At 41.3% G+C, this 18,253-nt stretch overlaps 1 protein-coding gene across 1 annotated transcript in view; it reads left to right on the top strand.

The window, feature by feature from the left end:
- LOC129367252 (lysyl oxidase homolog 4-like) overlaps positions 1-13,222 on the top strand; it is a 29,371-nt gene extending 16,149 nt beyond the window's left edge. Inside the window, exons 8-15 of the mRNA XM_055041564.1 lie at positions 3,067-3,221; positions 3,314-3,481; positions 4,089-4,251; positions 6,290-6,533; positions 7,703-7,818; positions 8,637-8,773; positions 12,061-12,172; positions 12,280-13,222. Coding sequence (XP_054897539.1) covers positions 3,067-3,221; positions 3,314-3,481; positions 4,089-4,251; positions 6,290-6,533; positions 7,703-7,818; positions 8,637-8,773; positions 12,061-12,172; positions 12,280-12,350 — 1,166 coding nt within the window. The 3' untranslated portion in view covers positions 12,351-13,222. The remainder of the gene's footprint in view (positions 1-3,066; positions 3,222-3,313; positions 3,482-4,088; positions 4,252-6,289; positions 6,534-7,702; positions 7,819-8,636; positions 8,774-12,060; positions 12,173-12,279) is intronic.
- The last annotated feature ends 5,031 nt before the right edge of the window (positions 13,223-18,253 follow it).

Raw genomic sequence — 18,253 nt, forward strand, 5'->3', positions numbered from 1 at the left:
AGAACATAGGACTTATTTAAATGAATACCTTTGAATCTCCTGCTTCTGAAATTTTAAAAAAATACTTTAAAGAAAATAAGTATTGCTACTATAAGTTATTTTGCCCTTGAGTGGATAAAATACTAAAACTTGTTACTTAGAGTGGCTATAAGAAAGTGCACACACACTGTCAAATATGCCAAAATAAATAATTTCATAACTTTTTCCAGTTTTTATGTGGCCCCATAACTTGAAACAACTTTACTGAACACTAAACTGAAATTTCTTAGAACCAAAATAAAACAACAAAAATAATCTGGTTGCATAAGCAAACACACGCTCTTAAAAACCTGCGATGTGGCTATTTTCAGTGTTGCCCACATTCAAGGAGGTGTTAAATAGAAGTCAGCGTGTACTTGCCATCATTATAAATGCCTCTAACTACTTACAAATGAAATTCAGCTTTTTGAGTTAAGCTTTTTCCTACACCGCCTCTCACAGCAAAACAATAGTTTACAGAGTCGTCCAGAGCATCAAAGGGATTTCTTTCTGAAAAGTATGAGTCAGCCAGAAGAGCACAGAGGGCATTTTAGATGCATTATATACAGCAAGGACAAAGTGAAGTGTCGTCATCGATTTGAGAAAACATTGTTGCAACACAGACATTACAAAAACTGCAGCAACATTAACGGATCTGCAGGAATGTTTGCCAAGCTCTGAGTCAAGAGGCTGGGTGGCAAAACATAAACTTTTTCTGACAAAGGAAAGTGCTTAGATCTTGGGAAAAATTAAACAAATAATAATTTGGGAAAGCAAGTGAAAAGTCTACCGAAAGGCTTGCTGGAAAACGTATTATGGTCTGAGGAAAACAAAGTCGAGCTTTCTGGCAATAATTTCACAAGGTTTGACGGACACAGAGGCGGGCTGGGGTTGAGGTTCAGCCAGCAGTTTGGTTTGGAGAGGCCTTTTATCCGATTGCACAGTGGATGAAAGTGGAACCATAACTTTAAAACAGCTTAATTTTAAAATAACTTTATTATAGTAACACTAAGTTGTGGGGTTTTTTGTGTGTGTTTGTTTGTTTGTTTGTTTGTTTGTTTGTTTGTTTGTTTGTTTGTTTGTTTGTTTGTTTGTTTGTTTGTTTGTTTGTTTGTTTTGTTTTTAAATCACACTACTGTGTGTACGTATTTAATAACAAAATGAAAAATAAAAAAATCACTCAACAAAATGTATTACGCAAGCAACTTATAAAAATCAAAGCAAATGACAGGGAACAAAAAGACAAACTCCAAAGCTGTACAGACCTATTGAATTATGAAGAAAAAAGGTGTGTATATATATATATACATTTTTTTTTATTACTTAGAAAGCCATGGGTTTGGACCACAATCCTTGATCTTAAGCGTTTCACATAATCCCAAGGAAAGATGTAACGCCAGGCCGGTCCTGCACACAGCACCTCTACCTGGTTCTCCTATTGATCAATTCTGACCCACTTTCTTGATTCTTCTTCTTCTCTGACTCTGTCCATTCGAATCCATCTTTTTCTCCTCACTGCTTCTCTGGCACAATGATCAACTGCGCCACTCACAGTGCTATAGCACAAATTCAGGCAACTAAACACTCAGGAAGTGAATTACTGACTATATTCGTAATTTTCTTGAGCTTGTAAGAAAACAAAAGAAGAAAAAAGCAACAAAACAACTGTATACGTAGTCTGAATCTTTAGATATGAGTCTTTTCACTTTGAACTCAGGATGTTTCTTAAGATCTTTCCTTTTGCAATAAAGCAATGTGTGCCCTTTTCTGTCTCCTGATTGATTGATTTTAATTGATCAATGTATTAATGCACGTGTGTCGAAGCATTGCTGGTAGCCTGCCTTTAATGTTCTGTGTTCCCTGAAGGCATCCAGACACAGAAACACAAAAAGAAAATTCTTGCTAACCTGCTGTAGTCGTGCTGCTTTATCCCTTGTTATCACTCATCTTGACTCATCCATCAAAATGTTGGTTCATTTGCATCCTATCAGTAAATTTTTGGGATTTTTTTTCTCATAAATGCTTAGTTCTTCTAATCTCTCGCTAATGAGTTTACAAAATATCGAACTCTGACCTTTCACCGCCGATGAAGCGCCAGAATAGCTCCAAGTGTGTGGCAGGCCGTTTTATCATCAATTCGGTTTCGTGACTGTTCTACATATCTCTAAATGTGCATTGACTCGACATGACCAGTTTTTTTTTTTTTTTTTGACTATCCTGGATGGTGATTTAAGATCCGTTCACATTCTGACGAATGAGAAGAATTCAAGAAATCTTCAGTTACACTTTGATGAGTCACAGGGTCTTTCTAAATATCTCACACATACAATTAAACATTACGATTTGGACTTGTGAGTAGTCAAAAGTTACATTTTTAATTATCTGAGTTAAGAATTGTGTTTTGTTTTTAAATGTTTGTAAAACCAGGCTTTTATTCGTGGCACCTGTTATATAAGATTAGTATGTTTGTCTGGGTTTTTTTACATATTTCTATATGTCCAGCACTTTGGCTGCCCAAGTGGTTTTCCAAAATGTGCTATAGACATAAAGATTCAGACATTTCAAAGTTAAGCATCAGAAAACATCAGGCATGACTTGTCGTTTATTGTTGGTCATTATTTCAAGTTGTGATCGATGCCATTTGTCAACCCCATTATGGATATTATTAGGGCTCTAATGAATATGATTATAAAGCGTATTTCTAAAGAGCCCACTGCACTGAACCCCATTGAAAACCTTACAGCCATTCCACCAAATATTGATTTCTGAACTCTTCCCGAGTTAAAACATTAGTATGGTTGTTTCTACATGAATATGAACTTGTTTTCTTTTTTTTTTTATTTCAGAGACGTTGTCAGTAGTTCATAGAATAAAAGAACAATGTTCATTTTACTCAAACAAATACCGATAAGGAGTAAAACCAGAGAAATCGATCATTTTAAGTGAACTCGTGATTTTTGTTTTCCAGAGCTGGATATGTGCACGACCCTCAGCAGCTTTGCAGTTTGCATGTGACCTCTGTCTTGTCTCTCCGCCACTCCTCCTCAGGTACTGGTCCCATCCACATGAACAGCGTCCAGTGCACTGGCAGAGAGAAGTCTATATTGGATTGTGTCTACAAGCAAGTTCCACTTTACACCTGCAAACACACCCAAGACGTCGCCGTCCGCTGCAACGTCCCCAACACGGGCATTCAGACAACCGTGAGACGAGCGCACAGACACATTTCTATGTTCAAAGTACACGAGTGTCTCTGCTCTGAAACTGCGACGCTCGCTCCTCTCTGCGGCTCCAGATTCGTCTGGCGGGCGGAAGGGACCGTGGAGAGGGCCGTGTGGAGGTGCTGATGGAGGTCGGAGGAGCGACGCGCTGGGGCTCGGTTTGCAGCGAGAACTTTGGCCTCAACGAGGCCATGGTGGTCTGCCGACAGCTCGGCTTGGGATTCGCCTCCAGAGCTCATGAGGTGAATTCCAGTCGTTTTCTTTTTCTGTCTGTGAACTTTTGTTCTTTGTGTGTTCCTCCTGTCTGTCTCTCCCTCTCTCTCTCTCTCCCTCTCTCTCTCTTTTTCTCTCTCTTTTTCTTTCTCTCTCTCTCTCTCTCCATCCTGCTGTTTGTATGACTGTGCTGTGTTATTACTGAGGCCTGCAGTAATTACAGGCTTCTCAAACGTCCACTTCCAGTGCGCTGAAAATAAAAGAGGGAAAGTGAAGTGAAGAGAGATCGGAAGAGAGGGGGGGAAGAGAGGAAAACTCAGAGAGCAAACAAACTGAAAATAGAACGGCGCATGGAAACGGCAGAGCGAGTGTGTTTTGGGGGGGGAGGAAGGAGGACGGAGGGGAGCTGCTTGGAACATTTAACAAGCAGTTTTCAAATTGTGAATAAGAGTGGAAAATGTGATAATGTGTACTGATAGTGCCCATAAAAAAATGTGTTCTAGTGTTTATAGTAGGGCCTACTGTGTGCTTCTCTGTACCAAATTCTTCCTAATTGTCCCGTGTTGTTTTCCCAGAAGGGCATAAGTGTCTAATTATTTTTGTGCTTGAATGTGCTCTGCTTCTCTGCGTTTTCAGGAGACCTGGTTCTGGCCGGGATCCTCCGACGCCAGGGACGTGGTGCTGAGTGGGACCCACTGCGTGGGCACAGAGATGTCCATCCAGCAGTGTCGCAGGAACGGCCAGGTCTACTGTCCCCGAGGGGGAGACGGCCGGGCTGCCGGAGTGACATGTGTGGAGAGTGAGTCCAAACCCGGCGGCTTAATTTGTAGCAAAAGAGATTGTTAAATAAAATTCGAGCAAATGCTACACTGCATAGTTTATTTACAGGCTTTGTGGGGAACTAGTATTATGTGAAACTGGTATTTCTGCTTCGCAGCTGTTTGTCTCCACTTGCTGGTAAAGTCTTCATTTCAGACCGCACTATAAATGTATCCCATAAGTCTGGCACTTTTCGTATTTTGTTTGATCTTGAAAGGAGACGCACCGATCAGAATTTCGGGGCTGATCTCCGTTCTTGTGCCGATACCAGCCATTCAGCCATTGTGCACAGTGGGAACACAAGCAGTGAAGCCAGATGTGTGGGGGGGACCTGCACACACAAAACAGGGAGTAAAACAAAATCACATTTGAATCTCTCTCCAACAACTTATTTGACCACCTGGTCCAGCAGGGCTCACATTACTAAAAGTGTCCCTGTATGGACTGTAGAAAACGTCTCCCTGCATTCAGTCTTGGATTTCCAAAAGGCTCCCAACGTCCAGGACAGTTCTGCAAAGTCAATCCCTCGTAAGACAGAGACATGTTGCTGTACTGCTGCTGAAAGTCTGGCTCTCTCAGTCTCTTGCCGCCATGTTTCAACTCGTCTTCAAAAACATAATTCCTGTTTAAATTGTGTCTTTCTCGTCTGTACATTGTCTGACTTCATCAGTGCCTCTGTGATTCATCGTTGCAAACTGAGCCTGTTGGAGCTCAGTTTGATGCATTCACTGACCTGCAGTGCTGCCAGCTTCTCTATATAAAGAGCAGAGGTCCAAAGATACACCATCAGTTAAACTTTCACGTTTGAAGTTTTCTTACGGCTGGTTTGATTTTTTTTTTTACTTTTTTGTTTATATGTAGATGTTCCAACTCACAGTGGAACATCAACATATAACACCATTTCTTTGTATTAAATCGACATCAACAGTCAAAAAAATAATAATTGTTCAGTGATATTAATAATGGTAATGAGTCTTGCGCTTGTGCCGGTCCGATTGCTGCTGGGAGGAACTGCTGAGTGATCACCGGTTTGCCTGTGAGCGCCTTGTAAGTGGCTGAGGTGATAAGCTAATTGTACTGCCAGGATTTTAAGAACGATCCATCTTTTAATTTTATTATTTTATTTTGGGCTGCCGTAAAGCTTTTACTGGTCTGGTCTGGCTCCCCTTTAAAAGATTTTTCTGGGGGCGCTACCGGTCAGAGCCTCCAAAACGCTCCACTAACACCAGAAAAAGTCACTAATTGTGCGTTAGAAGCTATTTAAATATAGCGACAATCTTGCTGAGATGACCACACTATGCACGCTGTTAATCCTGCTGAAAGTTTTTTCCCTCTTGCAGTTTGAACAAACTGCAACCGATTTTGACATAGAAAGCGCAGTCTTCTTTCAAAACGCTTCATCAACATGTCTGCTTTCTGTGGCTTCATCTTAAAAACCGAAATCAGCCAATATTGTCCTCTTCTGATTTGGAGTTTGAGCGTTGATGCTACCACAACCTGGTAGCCTTATTATGATGCATACACTGAAATGGACATTTTTGAGTTTCCAACCCGCTGTTTGCATCCGGCTGAAAATCCTCCAGTTCCTGACCCCAGCCGATTCCCAGAGGCTGGGAATTTTATTCCATGTTACTCCAGCAGGTGGTGGACATTATATTCACAACAGCGGGATAAAAATGGAAACTTTTCTTCAAATTTTGATCAGTTTTAACCTCTTAAATTTGTTGAGATCATTCACAGGCAGAACATCAGACACAGTCTTTCAACACATGAATGAACTTCAACTCCAATGTATCATCTGGTTGTGTGTCAGTGTGCCAAACTAGAAAATGTGGGGGGAAACAAATTGTGGATGTGGAAACTGGTTGTTGTAGCTTTAGAAGCTCGCCTTCCTTGTGTTTGCTGTGGAAGCAGGAAGCAAACACAAGGATTATATACATACAAATATGAACTTTTTTTAAGCAGCAACGCACAAGATTGAATGTCGTCTGGTTTTGAACCTGAATGATTTTCTGCAGCCGCTCCCGACCTTGTGGTGGACGCCCAGCTAGTCCAGGAGTCGGCCTACCTGGAGGACCGGCCTCTTCACCTGCTGACCTGCGCCAACGAGGAGAACTGCCTGTCCTCCTCCGCTGCCAGGATGAACTGGCCCTACGGACATCGCAGACTGTTGCGCTTCTCCTCCCGCATCATGAACATGGGACTGGCTGACTTCAGACCGCGAGCCACCAGGGAGAGTTGGGTCTGGCACCAGTGTCACAGGTGAGGATGGGAGGGAGGCTCCTTCAGCTAGTATTTTAAGAGATGCTTCAATTCTCCGACAAATATTTAGATTTGGATTTACAAAAAGGGACCGTTTAATGTGAAGTCATGTCTTTGCATTCAGCCCCGTTTTCTCTTTCCTTGCCACATGTCTCTGAAACATGTGGCAACTCTGGAGAAGCTGCAGAGACCAGCATGGGGAGAGGGCAGGGGAGGTTTGTTAAAAAGACAACCTCCAGTTGTGCACACCACAAATCTGGTCCTTAAACTAAAGTGGCAAGGAAACATAAAGCTATTGTTGGAAGAAACATAATGTCTGGTCGGATGAGGCCAAAACGTTACCACTGTGGCCTGGTTTTATATGGCTGAAAACATGGTGAAACATGGTGGTGGTGACGGCAACATGGGGGCAGGTAAACAGGTCAGAGTTGATGGGAACATGAACGGAGCTAAAACCATGTCAATCCTGTTACAGGCAACCAGAGGCAATGACACAGCCTGAGATACAAGTGAATGCTTTAGATCAATAGACATTCATATGTTAGAATGGCCCAGTCAAAGTCAAACGAAACCTCTGCCGTCTTACACGAATGGCAACACAAGATTTAGAAAGTGAAATGAGATCCTTGAGTGCAGCGTAAAATAGACTACTGTCTATAAATAGCAGTCACCCTTTAAACGTCTGACATTTAACAAACACAGATAAAGTTTATAACGAGCGTCCTCGTTACTGGCTAACCCTGTTGTTACAGTCGTGACCAGGACCAACGTCACAGACGCCTGAGTCCTTATCACAGCTGTGGTTCTGTGTCCTAGAACAAGGAGGACGACCACAACCCAATTGCTACCTTCTCCACTAGCAAACACAGGCTTTCACTGGAGTTTTGGTGACTTTTTGCTTTGGGTATTGCTCTGCGGAGCAAAGAAATGCAGCTGGAAAGTGAAATCTTCCCTTTTCCCAGGAGACTTCCCAGCTGTTCATCACGCCCGTCTGACACCTCCAGGGAACCCGGGCCGCATTTATGGCAGTCATATTTCACACTGATATGAAATCAAGGGACCGAAAAAGAAACACACGAATTGTTTTCACGAAGGCTGTTCTAAGTTCCTTTCATAACTGTGATTTTTTTGGGGGGTTTGTGTTTGTTTTTTCCCCGCATTGCTTCCAGACACTACCACAGTATCGAGGTGTTCACCCACTACGATCTGCTCACCCTCAACGGGACAAAGGTGGCTGAAGGTCACAAGGCCAGCTTCTGCCTGGAGGACACCTACTGCCCCGACGGTGAGCTGTGACCAGACTAAAAACAATTCATTAACACTGTGGTTCGGTGACGGAGCCTCGGATTAACAGTTCTTTGGTCGTTTTTTAAGCTCTTTCCGTTATTTCTGGGGAAGTTCTTTGTCGTTCCCTTTCTCTCCTGTCCTTGCACGTGATCATTATTGCATATTTTGCACCGAGAGAGGACAAGTAAAGAAGTGACAGGTCTCGGTGCTCCTCCTCTTTGTGCTGAGTTTGGAACAAAAATCTCTTTGGGAATTTCCAACTATTTTCTTCTGTGTTTTTGTCAAACTTGCAGGCTGTCTAAATATGACAAAACTGCAGATAGAAAATGAAAGAAATACGTAATTGTGACAAATGGACGATGACAAGGTGCCCCAAGATCCGCTGTAAAAACTATTCCTTGCAAAGCTGCCTTGTATTTGATGCCAAATCTTTGGTTTATCCCTCGAGGCTAAAAGCTTTTTTATGTGTGAAATAATTACATGTCAGAGAGTTAGGGAAACAGAAAAAAAGAGACATCAAAAGAGGATCTTAAAAGTAACGTTGTCTAGAGAACTATTGTTCTAAGCCACTTCAAAAGATAAAGAAGGTTTGGAAAAAAACAGTGATTAAACACAAGAGAGCTTATAAAAGTCATCTATACAGTAAAGACCAAATTGGTACAAAGGGGGAAAAAACAGCATTATACTCAATATGTAAATCTTTCATTGACTGTAGATTATTCTTATTCTTTACCCGCGGTGACTGCCATGAGAAACGATGCACCACACAGATGTAACGTATATAACGTCCCATATTTGTGTTTTCTACCCCTTCAGGTATCCATAAGCGATACGCTTGCTACAACTGGGGCCAGCAGGGCATCTCTGTGGGCTGCTGGGACACGTACCGCCATGACATCGACTGCCAGTGGGTGGACATCACAGATGTTCGGCCTGGCGAGTACATCTTTCAGGTCAGCCCGGCTAGGAAACAACATCCTGGGAGTGAGCCCTTTGGGAAAAATCTGGGAGCTTTATTTTGGTACAAAAGGGGAGAGCATAAAGGAAATCTGTATTTTCCTACATTTCCAGTTCCTTTCTCCATCCATCCATCCATCCTCTCTGCTTAACGCCTTTCCTCTGTGGAAATGAACGCAGTCGTTCAGCAGTGATTGAACAGGTGTTCAGTGAAAACTATGAAAATCCTTATTTTAAACTTCTTGCTGAAACGTCATCAGTGATTTTGGTGGCGAGGTCCTGAAAGTGGGTTGTGGGGGGGAAGGGAAGCGAAAAGCAAAGCGAGCATTTTGCGTTTCGACATCTCAAGGCACACGTGAGATAAAAGCTGCGATAAAAGGCTGTAATTTTCACTAAATGGCTCTTAGCTGGCCCTCCAGTCAGTCAGGTGTACGGCAGCAACGCAGTCTGAAGGGTGTGTGCGTGTTTAAGACAAGTAAATTTAGTCTAGATTTATATAGAAAGCAGACCTACTGTTAGTCCGCCCTTTATAGAGAGAACAAACCTAGTGGCGGAGGAAAAGCTCAGTCAGCACATTGCAGGTTGAAACGTGAGCTCGTCCACATCTGCGCCTTCTCTCTCTCTCTCTCTCTCTGTCTCTCTCTCTCCACCGAGACATCCGATCTGCTGCGGTGACCTACTCATCCCTCCTGCATCTCTATCATTTATTCTATTTTTTTCTCAGCAGCATCACCAGGACTGTGTTTACAGTTATTCCCCCCCCCCCCCTTTTTTTTTCTGAGTTTTATTCTGGCTGTTTGTGCTGAATTCAGATTGTTTACGTCTTGCACTTGCGACATCTACTACCCTCGGGAAAAGGCCTGATCTTGGCCAAGGGTAAAGGCCTGACCGATTTTGAGCAGATAAGCTCCTCGTGGCTTTGCGAGAAGCGAAGGAGGGGCCGTAGATCCTCGTTCGGTGTTCCTGCGTCTTCAGCAGGCAGCCACTTTAAAGCAGCGCACATTTACGCCGATGAGTCACGTCCACCTCAGCCCCCGGGGGTTTGCGCTCGCGTCTGAGAGATCGGCAGCACAACCTTCTCAGGCGTTTTTTGACGCGACCGCAACAGGGCTTTCATTGTCCCGTAAAACAGCTTTTGTGGGCCCTTTGTTTCGCATTATTACAAGAGCTTTCGAGAAAGCATTAACTGTCGCGAGGCTGAAGCGAAGTCACTCTCCGGCCTCCAGCGCGCACCGTGACGACACATCCGGTTCACCTTCCCGAAAACGTCACCTGAGAGTTGACGAAAAGAAACGACGGTTGTGATTATTTTTAACCCTGGATCCTGAAGCTGTAAATATAAATAGGGCCGCACGATTTAAACGGTACATAAAAAGAATAAATAAATAAAAAATTTAAAAAACTGGGCCGCTTTAATGAATATGTGGTCAGGTTATCTGTTTGATGTGTGCATCAGGAAAGTTCATTTTCTTATATATGGGAGGCAGACAGAGTGGAAAACAAGCCGCCCTGGCAACCAACCATGACTGCAGTCTAATGATAGGCTGCAAACTCTAAACCATCATCTGCATCTCTGGGCTTTTTTTTTTTTTTTTTTTTTTTTTTTTTTGCAACCCCCTTTCTCCCTGTAGAGATAACCCTGGAAAGTGATGTCATCCGTCGTCTGAGTTCATACATTCGACGCCGTATAGAAAAGCAGAAAACAATAATCCTGTGGTTTCTCTGTCCGGCGAGCTGTTGTTCCATAACCGTCCAGCGAACTGACTTTTCCCTCCTCCCCCAAGTTTTTTTCCATTTTTTTTTTTTTTTAAAGGACAAAATGTACAGTTTCGTTTTGTCCAGAGCAAAACGTGTTTTCCCATGTGACCCGGGGAGCCTCCAGGAAGCCCCTGATCTCAAAGCAGAGACGAGTTCACGAGTCCATCAACCTCAGACTCCTCAGTCATATGAAGTGCCTGGCCAGTTTAAAAAAAAAAAAAAACATTTTATGACACAAACTTCAATGTGGGACTGTACGTGTAAAACCAAATCTTAAAAGGGTGACATGTTCTTGTACTCGTCATCTTTTAATCTGACACTCCTAAATGAAATCCATCAACCCCTTCCAGAAGTCACCTAATTGGTAATATAATCTTACCATAAATCCAGCTATTGTACGAAGACCAAGGCGCACAGATTTTGGCCGGGGTTAGCTTACAGAACAGTATTCTCAAATTTGGACATCTCAAAGAGACGCTGATAATTTCGTCTTCTGAAAACTGCAAACCTACTAAATCGCGGCAGCATTAATCGGAGAAGCAGCCAAGGAACGTGTGGTTTCTCTGGGGAGAAGAAAGTGGGGAATTTGTTTACAAGACAACCATTGGGTCGCGCACTCTACAAATCTGTCATTTATGTAAGAGTGGGAAAGAAGGAAGTCGATGTTGAAAGAGAGCCACATTAACTCCTGTTAGAATTTGCCACAGCAGACATCTGGAGGAAGGTTCCTCTGACCTAAAGGAGAATAACCCTGAATGGAGGGGAAGACTAATATCGTGCAACACACCATCCCCACTAAGAAACACGTTAATGGTGGCATCATTCTTTCAGGACTAATTCTTTAGCAGCGATGGGAAAGGTGATGAGAGTTGATGGAAAGATGGATGGAGTGAAAGCCTGCTGGACGATTGCAAATACACACTTTAGTCCAACTGAGAAATTGTGGCAAAATCAATGTTCACGGGTGATCTTGATCACAATTTCTTTCAAGAATATCGGGCAAAATCTTCAGTTTCTAAAAGTGCAAAGGCAGCACAGTAACATTCTCGCAGAAGTAAACGCAACAAAATCTGGGCCACAAAGCACTGATTGAGGGGGGAAACACATATACATACCACATGTTCATTAGTAAAACACTTTAAAAACTGTTTGTTGTTGTTGTTTAGTATTCTTAAACTATGCAAATGTCCCACATTTTTGTAACTTTGCTTGACATTTTTTCTTAACTATGTGTATGTTTTTCAAGCTTGTTTGCATATGGCTTATGATTTGCATTAGATAGATACATGTACAAAAAAATCTCGCGCCACTCAGACAGCCAAAGTGCCCTTTTTTTCCCCATTTGAAACACCTTGAAATAAAACGTATGTGTACGCCACTGACTGCTACGCACCACTTTGTATCAGTTTATCAGATAAAGGTGTGAAATGAAAAGTTAAAAGTTTAATGAATGCTCTCTGAATATGTGGAAGGTGATAATAAGTTGCGATATCTGTCTCTCCTTCCGTGTCTCTTCCTGTGGCAGGTTGAAGTGAACCCCTCCCTGGACATGGCTGAGTCTGATTTCCAAAACAATGCCATGCGCTGCCGGTGCAAGTACGACGGAGCACGAGTTTATCTCTTCCGCTGCCACGCAGGTAACGCAGCATGCTGCATATAAAAACTCCCTCGCCTTTTGAAGAATTTGCACTGATTGTTTTTTTTTTTTTTGTTTTAATCTCTTGGTTTATTCGTTTCTCCTCAGCTGACGCGTACAGCGCCGAGGAGGAGGACTTGTTTGACCACCAGCGTCAACTTTCCAACAACTTCTTGTGAATTAGGGAACGTGTACATTTAAGAACTGTATGACTCTTTTCCAGACCTCAGAAGTCAGCCAGGCGGCGAAGAGTAAACAACAGTAAATCGGAAAAGCTGAGACAGAGGGGGAGAAAGTGAACGGAAGGAAAGGACAGAAATGGCTTTTTGTTGTTGTTGTTGTTGTTTTTAGGGTCCTGTGATAAATCGTTGTGAGAAGATTTGGTTTTTGTTTGAACATTAAATAGGAATAAAGAATAAATGTAGGAAGAGAAAGGGATGCAAAGGAAGACAAAAACTGGACCATGATTTGTGATAAAACAGTTTACAGATTCAAAAACTTGCCTTTTTATTTTTTAAACAAATGTTAACGCCTTGTTTAAATCGTAACCACAGTTACAAGTAGTGAGACGAAGGCACATGAGGAGAACCCGAATCGTGCATCACTCAATTGTCCACGTATTTACGCAAGTAAACAAAAGGGGATTCCAGTATGTTCACCGTCCACATAACAACATCCAGGATTTACTGGCAGAACTGTGTCTTTTTCTTTATTTTAGTTTTCATTCAGATTTTATTTCATCTCATGGTGCTATTTTGCTTCTGTTTGAAATAAATACTGTAATGTATTGCAAATGTATTGTCATGTACAGTCTTATATTACCTCTCTCAACTATTGTTCTTCAGGTTCTTTAATTTATGCAGAATTTTAATGTACTTTGAAGTTGAAACTTGATTGTATTGTTAATTTTATCTTGACAAATACTTCCTCTTTGTTTGATCTTTCCTTGTCAAACACAAGGAGGCAACACGAGATCTGGTTGTACCATTGCATCGAGCTTCAGAGTACTTGGTAACAGTAGCGAAAGAATAAAAGTCAGATTTACAAAATGTCTGATCATTTCAGTACTGGTTATTTGTGGGCAGGGCTTGAGACTGCCAGCTAAAACGAAAGAGAAGTAAGAATAAAGATAAGAGTTTTCAGTCAGGATATAGAAATTCTGCAAGCTGCATTGAGCATGACTCAGGCAGTCGGAGGTGCAACACGGTGTCTGTCTCATTCCTCGGTCCATTTTTAATTTTTTATTTTTTTATTTATCATCACTGACTCAACTCTTCGAAACACAAGCAACTCAGAGTTTTTGCTTAGTCTACATCAGATTTCTGTGACAATAAAACTTTGTTATTGTACTTTTTCTTGAAGGATCTGCGGGGCCGATCCAAGATTTTTTGGGGTACTAAGCAGATTTTTATTTGGGGGGCCTCCATACCAACATGTCCACACCAGATGCTTTATCATTCCTAAGCTATTCTACTAGAACGTATTTAACATATGTAGCATCAATAGCATCGTTTGTAGCTAGCTTCACATCACACCAGTGTTATTACGGTTACTGGTTTTAATCTTATAGGAATAACAGACTAAATAAACTTATTTGTATAAAATTAAAATTGGTTAAGCTAAATGAAAAAGTAAATACTTTATAGTATAAAACACTGGGTGAAAATAGCAATATATATAATTCTTCCATGATGCCTCTGTGACCGGTGGACTTCTGCGTTGTGTGTGTGGTGATCGGACAAACCACAAAGCATCAAGTCTGGGTTTGGAGGCAGTCTCCGCTTATTGATCTGTCAATCGGGAGATGTTCTCCAGCCCAATCTATACAACATAACAATGTTATAAAGGCGTAATAACTCAAATGAAAATATTCAAACATATAATCAACACAGATGGAAAAATAAACATTTGAAGAATATGAATGAAAGGGTTCCAATAGACCACAAAACTTGCCTCTCCCCAGTGGAACGAATGACAAAAGGGAAGAGGAAATTAATAATTTAACATTTATAACAGTCCTGGAGGACCCTGAACAAGAGAAGAAGAAAGTAAGGCGGAGCTGGAGGACCAAACCCCCATAACAGAAACAGAAGAACACAAGAACAGCCAGATGTAAACTGACAAATACATTAAAGAAATCATTTTTGTGTAAATATATAACTATTAATGTAGACCCAGTTACACCTCCCTTTTATATAAATATATTTGGGTAAGACAAGTTCTGTCTCACTGGTCACTATGGAAAAATAATAAATAAGATCATTTAGATTTTTATTTTCACCCTGTGGTTTGTACTAAGTATTTATTTTGTAACATGTTTTGTCTGCTGAGATCAGAAACGACAGAGAACAGATTGGAGGTGAGGCAGGCAGTTCTCCTGCCTCATGACAGGGGGCGCTCATGATCCCAGACATTCTGACTCCACTTCTTCAGAGGAAGAGACCGCGCGCTAGCTGTCAAGTAAATGAGTCCAGCGATACATTTAAAGTTTTCCCCTCTCTTCCGACGTCGAAATGGATGACTACGTATCTGTACTTAAACTTTTTTTTTTTCTAAAGTGGATTTTCAATTGAAACAGAAAATAATAGCGAACAGTAACCGAGTTGCTGCCTCATATTTTCCGTGTGAAGCCAACTCCTGTCCAGGATTGACTTGGTAAGAGGGCAATAAAATATGTTTGTCTAGTTTATTAATGAAATGTGCTTTTTTGAGCTGCAGTTTGTATGTGCAAAGAATGCAGAAGAAACATAACATGCAAGCTGCTGTGTTAGATTAGCTAATAATCGCAAAATAACACCTTGTGTTGTACGCAACATAATGAGCGTACGTAACATAATGAGCGTACGCAACATAATGAGAGTACTCCACTTAGGCCGTACACATAATATCCGCTTGACATTTATTGCCTTGGGCCATTCCAGGGAATTACACAACTATATGAGCCTACAGAGCAAACAGATATATCAGAATTAAATATAAAATTATGCTAAGTATTATTTTTAATGGATCCCTGTTTATTCGAAATTTATGTTTTTTTGGACCAAAAGGGAGAACAAGGCTGTGATCTACTGAGAGATTTAACCCTTACAAACCAAACCAACTGGTTGTTTAAAGACCTTTTAAACCTTACAGACAGCATTTTATCAGAACAGCATGATTATTGGAGAATTGTTTGTTTGATTAAAAGACAACTGGATTGGTTTGAAGGGACCGTGTTCAAAAAGTCAGTTTTTGTGTGTTTTACTTGCTGCAGTTGGCATGAGGTTATTTTTCCCGCAATGCTGCGTTTGCTGTAAACATGTCCACCTGGTGTCCAAATAATCCAGTTAGAGACTGTAATCCAGTCTGGATTATAGTCTGTAATATCGTGTGATTTATGTTTCACTCCACTGAGAAGGAGGATGGCCGTTCAGCTCCTTCTAATTAGGAGAGAACTTACTGACTGATGTACTCTTGGTTTAAAGGATTTGTTGCGATCTCTCGTTTAGTGAAAAGTCTTTTCTGGTCAAGATTTTTTTCTTCCTCATTGTCATCTCTCACTTAGAGTAAAGTTAACCTGATATTTCTTTCAGGGGGCTCAAGACACATTAATACTTTGTTAATAGACCCTATTAATTTGCTACGTAGTGTCTGTGTTGTCATGCAACTGTGCCATAAAGGTGAACTTACAGCATGGTTCTGTGGCGAGATCAGAAAGTTGCTGTTCACAAACACTCTCCTTTTGATCTGACTGAGCTTGTTGTTTTGCAAAGAAGAATGGGCAAAGGTTTCAGTCTTCACAGCTGGTGTTTCACATAACATTCTGATTAAATATATTTATGCTTTTTGCTTGTAACGTGACAAAATATTGAAAAATGAGAGGGGCTATGAATACTTCTGCAAGCCACTGTAATTGTATTTAAAGTGGCAGAGCCCCTAAAACAGCTCATTCTGAAAGGAGCTCAAAATAGGCTTAAATATCATTATCTAAGAATGAGATTGAACATGTTTTAGACCGAAGACCTACCACAACCTGCTCAAGCGAACATAACAGCTCACCTCTAATGAAGCTCTGCCTTTGTTTTTTGTACACTTGCGCTTAAAACAGAGGACAAAGGAGCACGAAATTTAAAACCAATGTCTCCGCTAAAAGAATGTCTGTAGACGCAAAGTTAGAAAATTTGAAAAGCGAATCGAATGACGTAAGATAAACTCTCTGAGTGTTTGCTCCTAGGTTACACAACACCCTCCTCCTCCAGGGGTCATTTACTGTGCCGGCACATGAGATTACTCCTTTATTTAGACCCTGCCTCATTTCATTTGCTTTATGAAACACGTTTCTATGCATGGAGCAGAGCTTGCACTTGTGCTCACCACTTGCTCAGTAGTGGTTTGTGTTTGTGTTGTTAATCTAATGATTGTGTACGAGTCTCCCAGTACGCTGCTCTGCGGTACATCACCTCCTCGTGAAGCCACAATAAAAAGCATGACATTGTGGGCAGGGCTCGGATCTCACACGATGTTGGTTAACGAAAAGAAGAAAAAAAACACACACAGCCTCTCGCTCTCTGTATGTCGCTAAGCCACAGGGACAACAAACAGGGCGGTCGGCTGAAAATTTGTGCAGAAATTGAGCAAATTCTACTCTGCTCCCGTCCAGACTGTAGTCGTGTGTCGTTCTTGAAGGTGGAGCCTAGTTCTATCAGAACCGGGTCTGTCTTCCAGAAACGTTTTGAAGATCGAACTTTTCATGCTTCCTTCGAAGTAGCTTGCTGTTAGTGTGCATTGTTGCTTTCCCTGCCAAATGGACTCGCTCCCCCCTGAACCTTTTCACTGATATTTTTAGCAAAGGCTCACACACAAAGTTGGACAAGTGCAAACAAGCTGACATGATTTGGCTACAATTAAAAGTGTGAATAGCTTGTGGCATTGCCGTGTCTGATTCAGGTCGCGCGATGTAGGTTTTTATTCATGTTAATCCCTAAAACCTACCTATAATAAACAGAAATGTGTAAAAGTAGCATATGTTGCAATTAAGAGCTTTATGTTTCTGTATCTTTTTTTTTTTTTCAAAACCAGTTGATAGTCTCTTTAAAAAGTAACTGAAATTCAGGAATCAATCAGTTTCAACCGTTTACTTCATTAAGTGAGTTTTTTAAAAAAATTGTGACGGCTGCTTTCACGCCTCTGTTTTCATACTTTGTTCTCCGGGATTTTAAGTAAATTACAATCAACAAAATCTGCTGTATCTGTATCTATAGCCACACATTTCACAGAAAACTCTATTCTCACCAGGTGAAAAAGTACTTTTTGTTTCTGTAGAAGCAAACAGAATCAGGAAATGTTCATTCAAGTTGGAACTTGTAATTCAAAATACTGACCCAGATGATTCTCTTATGCAAAAATGTTCCTCAACATGAATTCCTGTGAGCTCATTTAGAGCCATGTATTTTTTTTTTTTTTTAAAGGAACATATAATGATGCCTTCTCAGAAGCTGCTGCTTTTAATTTAGCTCTCTTAGCGCAACGTGGCACAAAGTCTCTGTCACTCAGGCTGCAACCAAAATATATTTCTCATATGAGTTTTGCGCCGACCTGATAAGAAGCTTCGCAGTGTCGGATTGAAGTCTGTGAATACCTGACTGAAAGGAACATGATCAGCATGTTTTCCCCCGTCCCCCTATTTATTCACACTCAGGACGAGATGTTACATCGATTTCCAGAACTTTCAACTACACTCAAGTTAATAATATTTGGGTTTGATATAAAACCTTTCCGGGTCAAACATGGCGTGATTTCTGGCAGAAGACGGGAGCAAGCTGCAGTGCCACATGGTCTGTAGTCAGCTGGGTGAAACCGCAGAGGAGGTGTCTGTCTGCATCTGCTAGAGTACGCTCCTGTTCATGAGATGGATGTGTGTGTGTGTGGGTGTGTGTGTGTGTGAATGCACACTCAGAAGGAAGCTCAGTTAAGAGAGCTAAGCCTGAATTAGAGGGCTGAATCTCAAAGTGTAATGTTAGAGAAGGCTTTGTGCTAAAAAAAAAAAAAAAAAAAAAAAAAAGAGTCCAGTCCAAACTTTCCAAGAATAAATTGTTATATAGCC

The sequence above is a fragment of the Poeciliopsis prolifica genome, unplaced genomic scaffold, assembly GCF_027474105.1.
Source record: "Poeciliopsis prolifica strain line A6 unplaced genomic scaffold, Auburn_PproV2 SCAFFOLD016, whole genome shotgun sequence".
In the NCBI taxonomy this organism is placed as follows: Eukaryota; Metazoa; Chordata; class Actinopteri; order Cyprinodontiformes; family Poeciliidae; genus Poeciliopsis; species Poeciliopsis prolifica.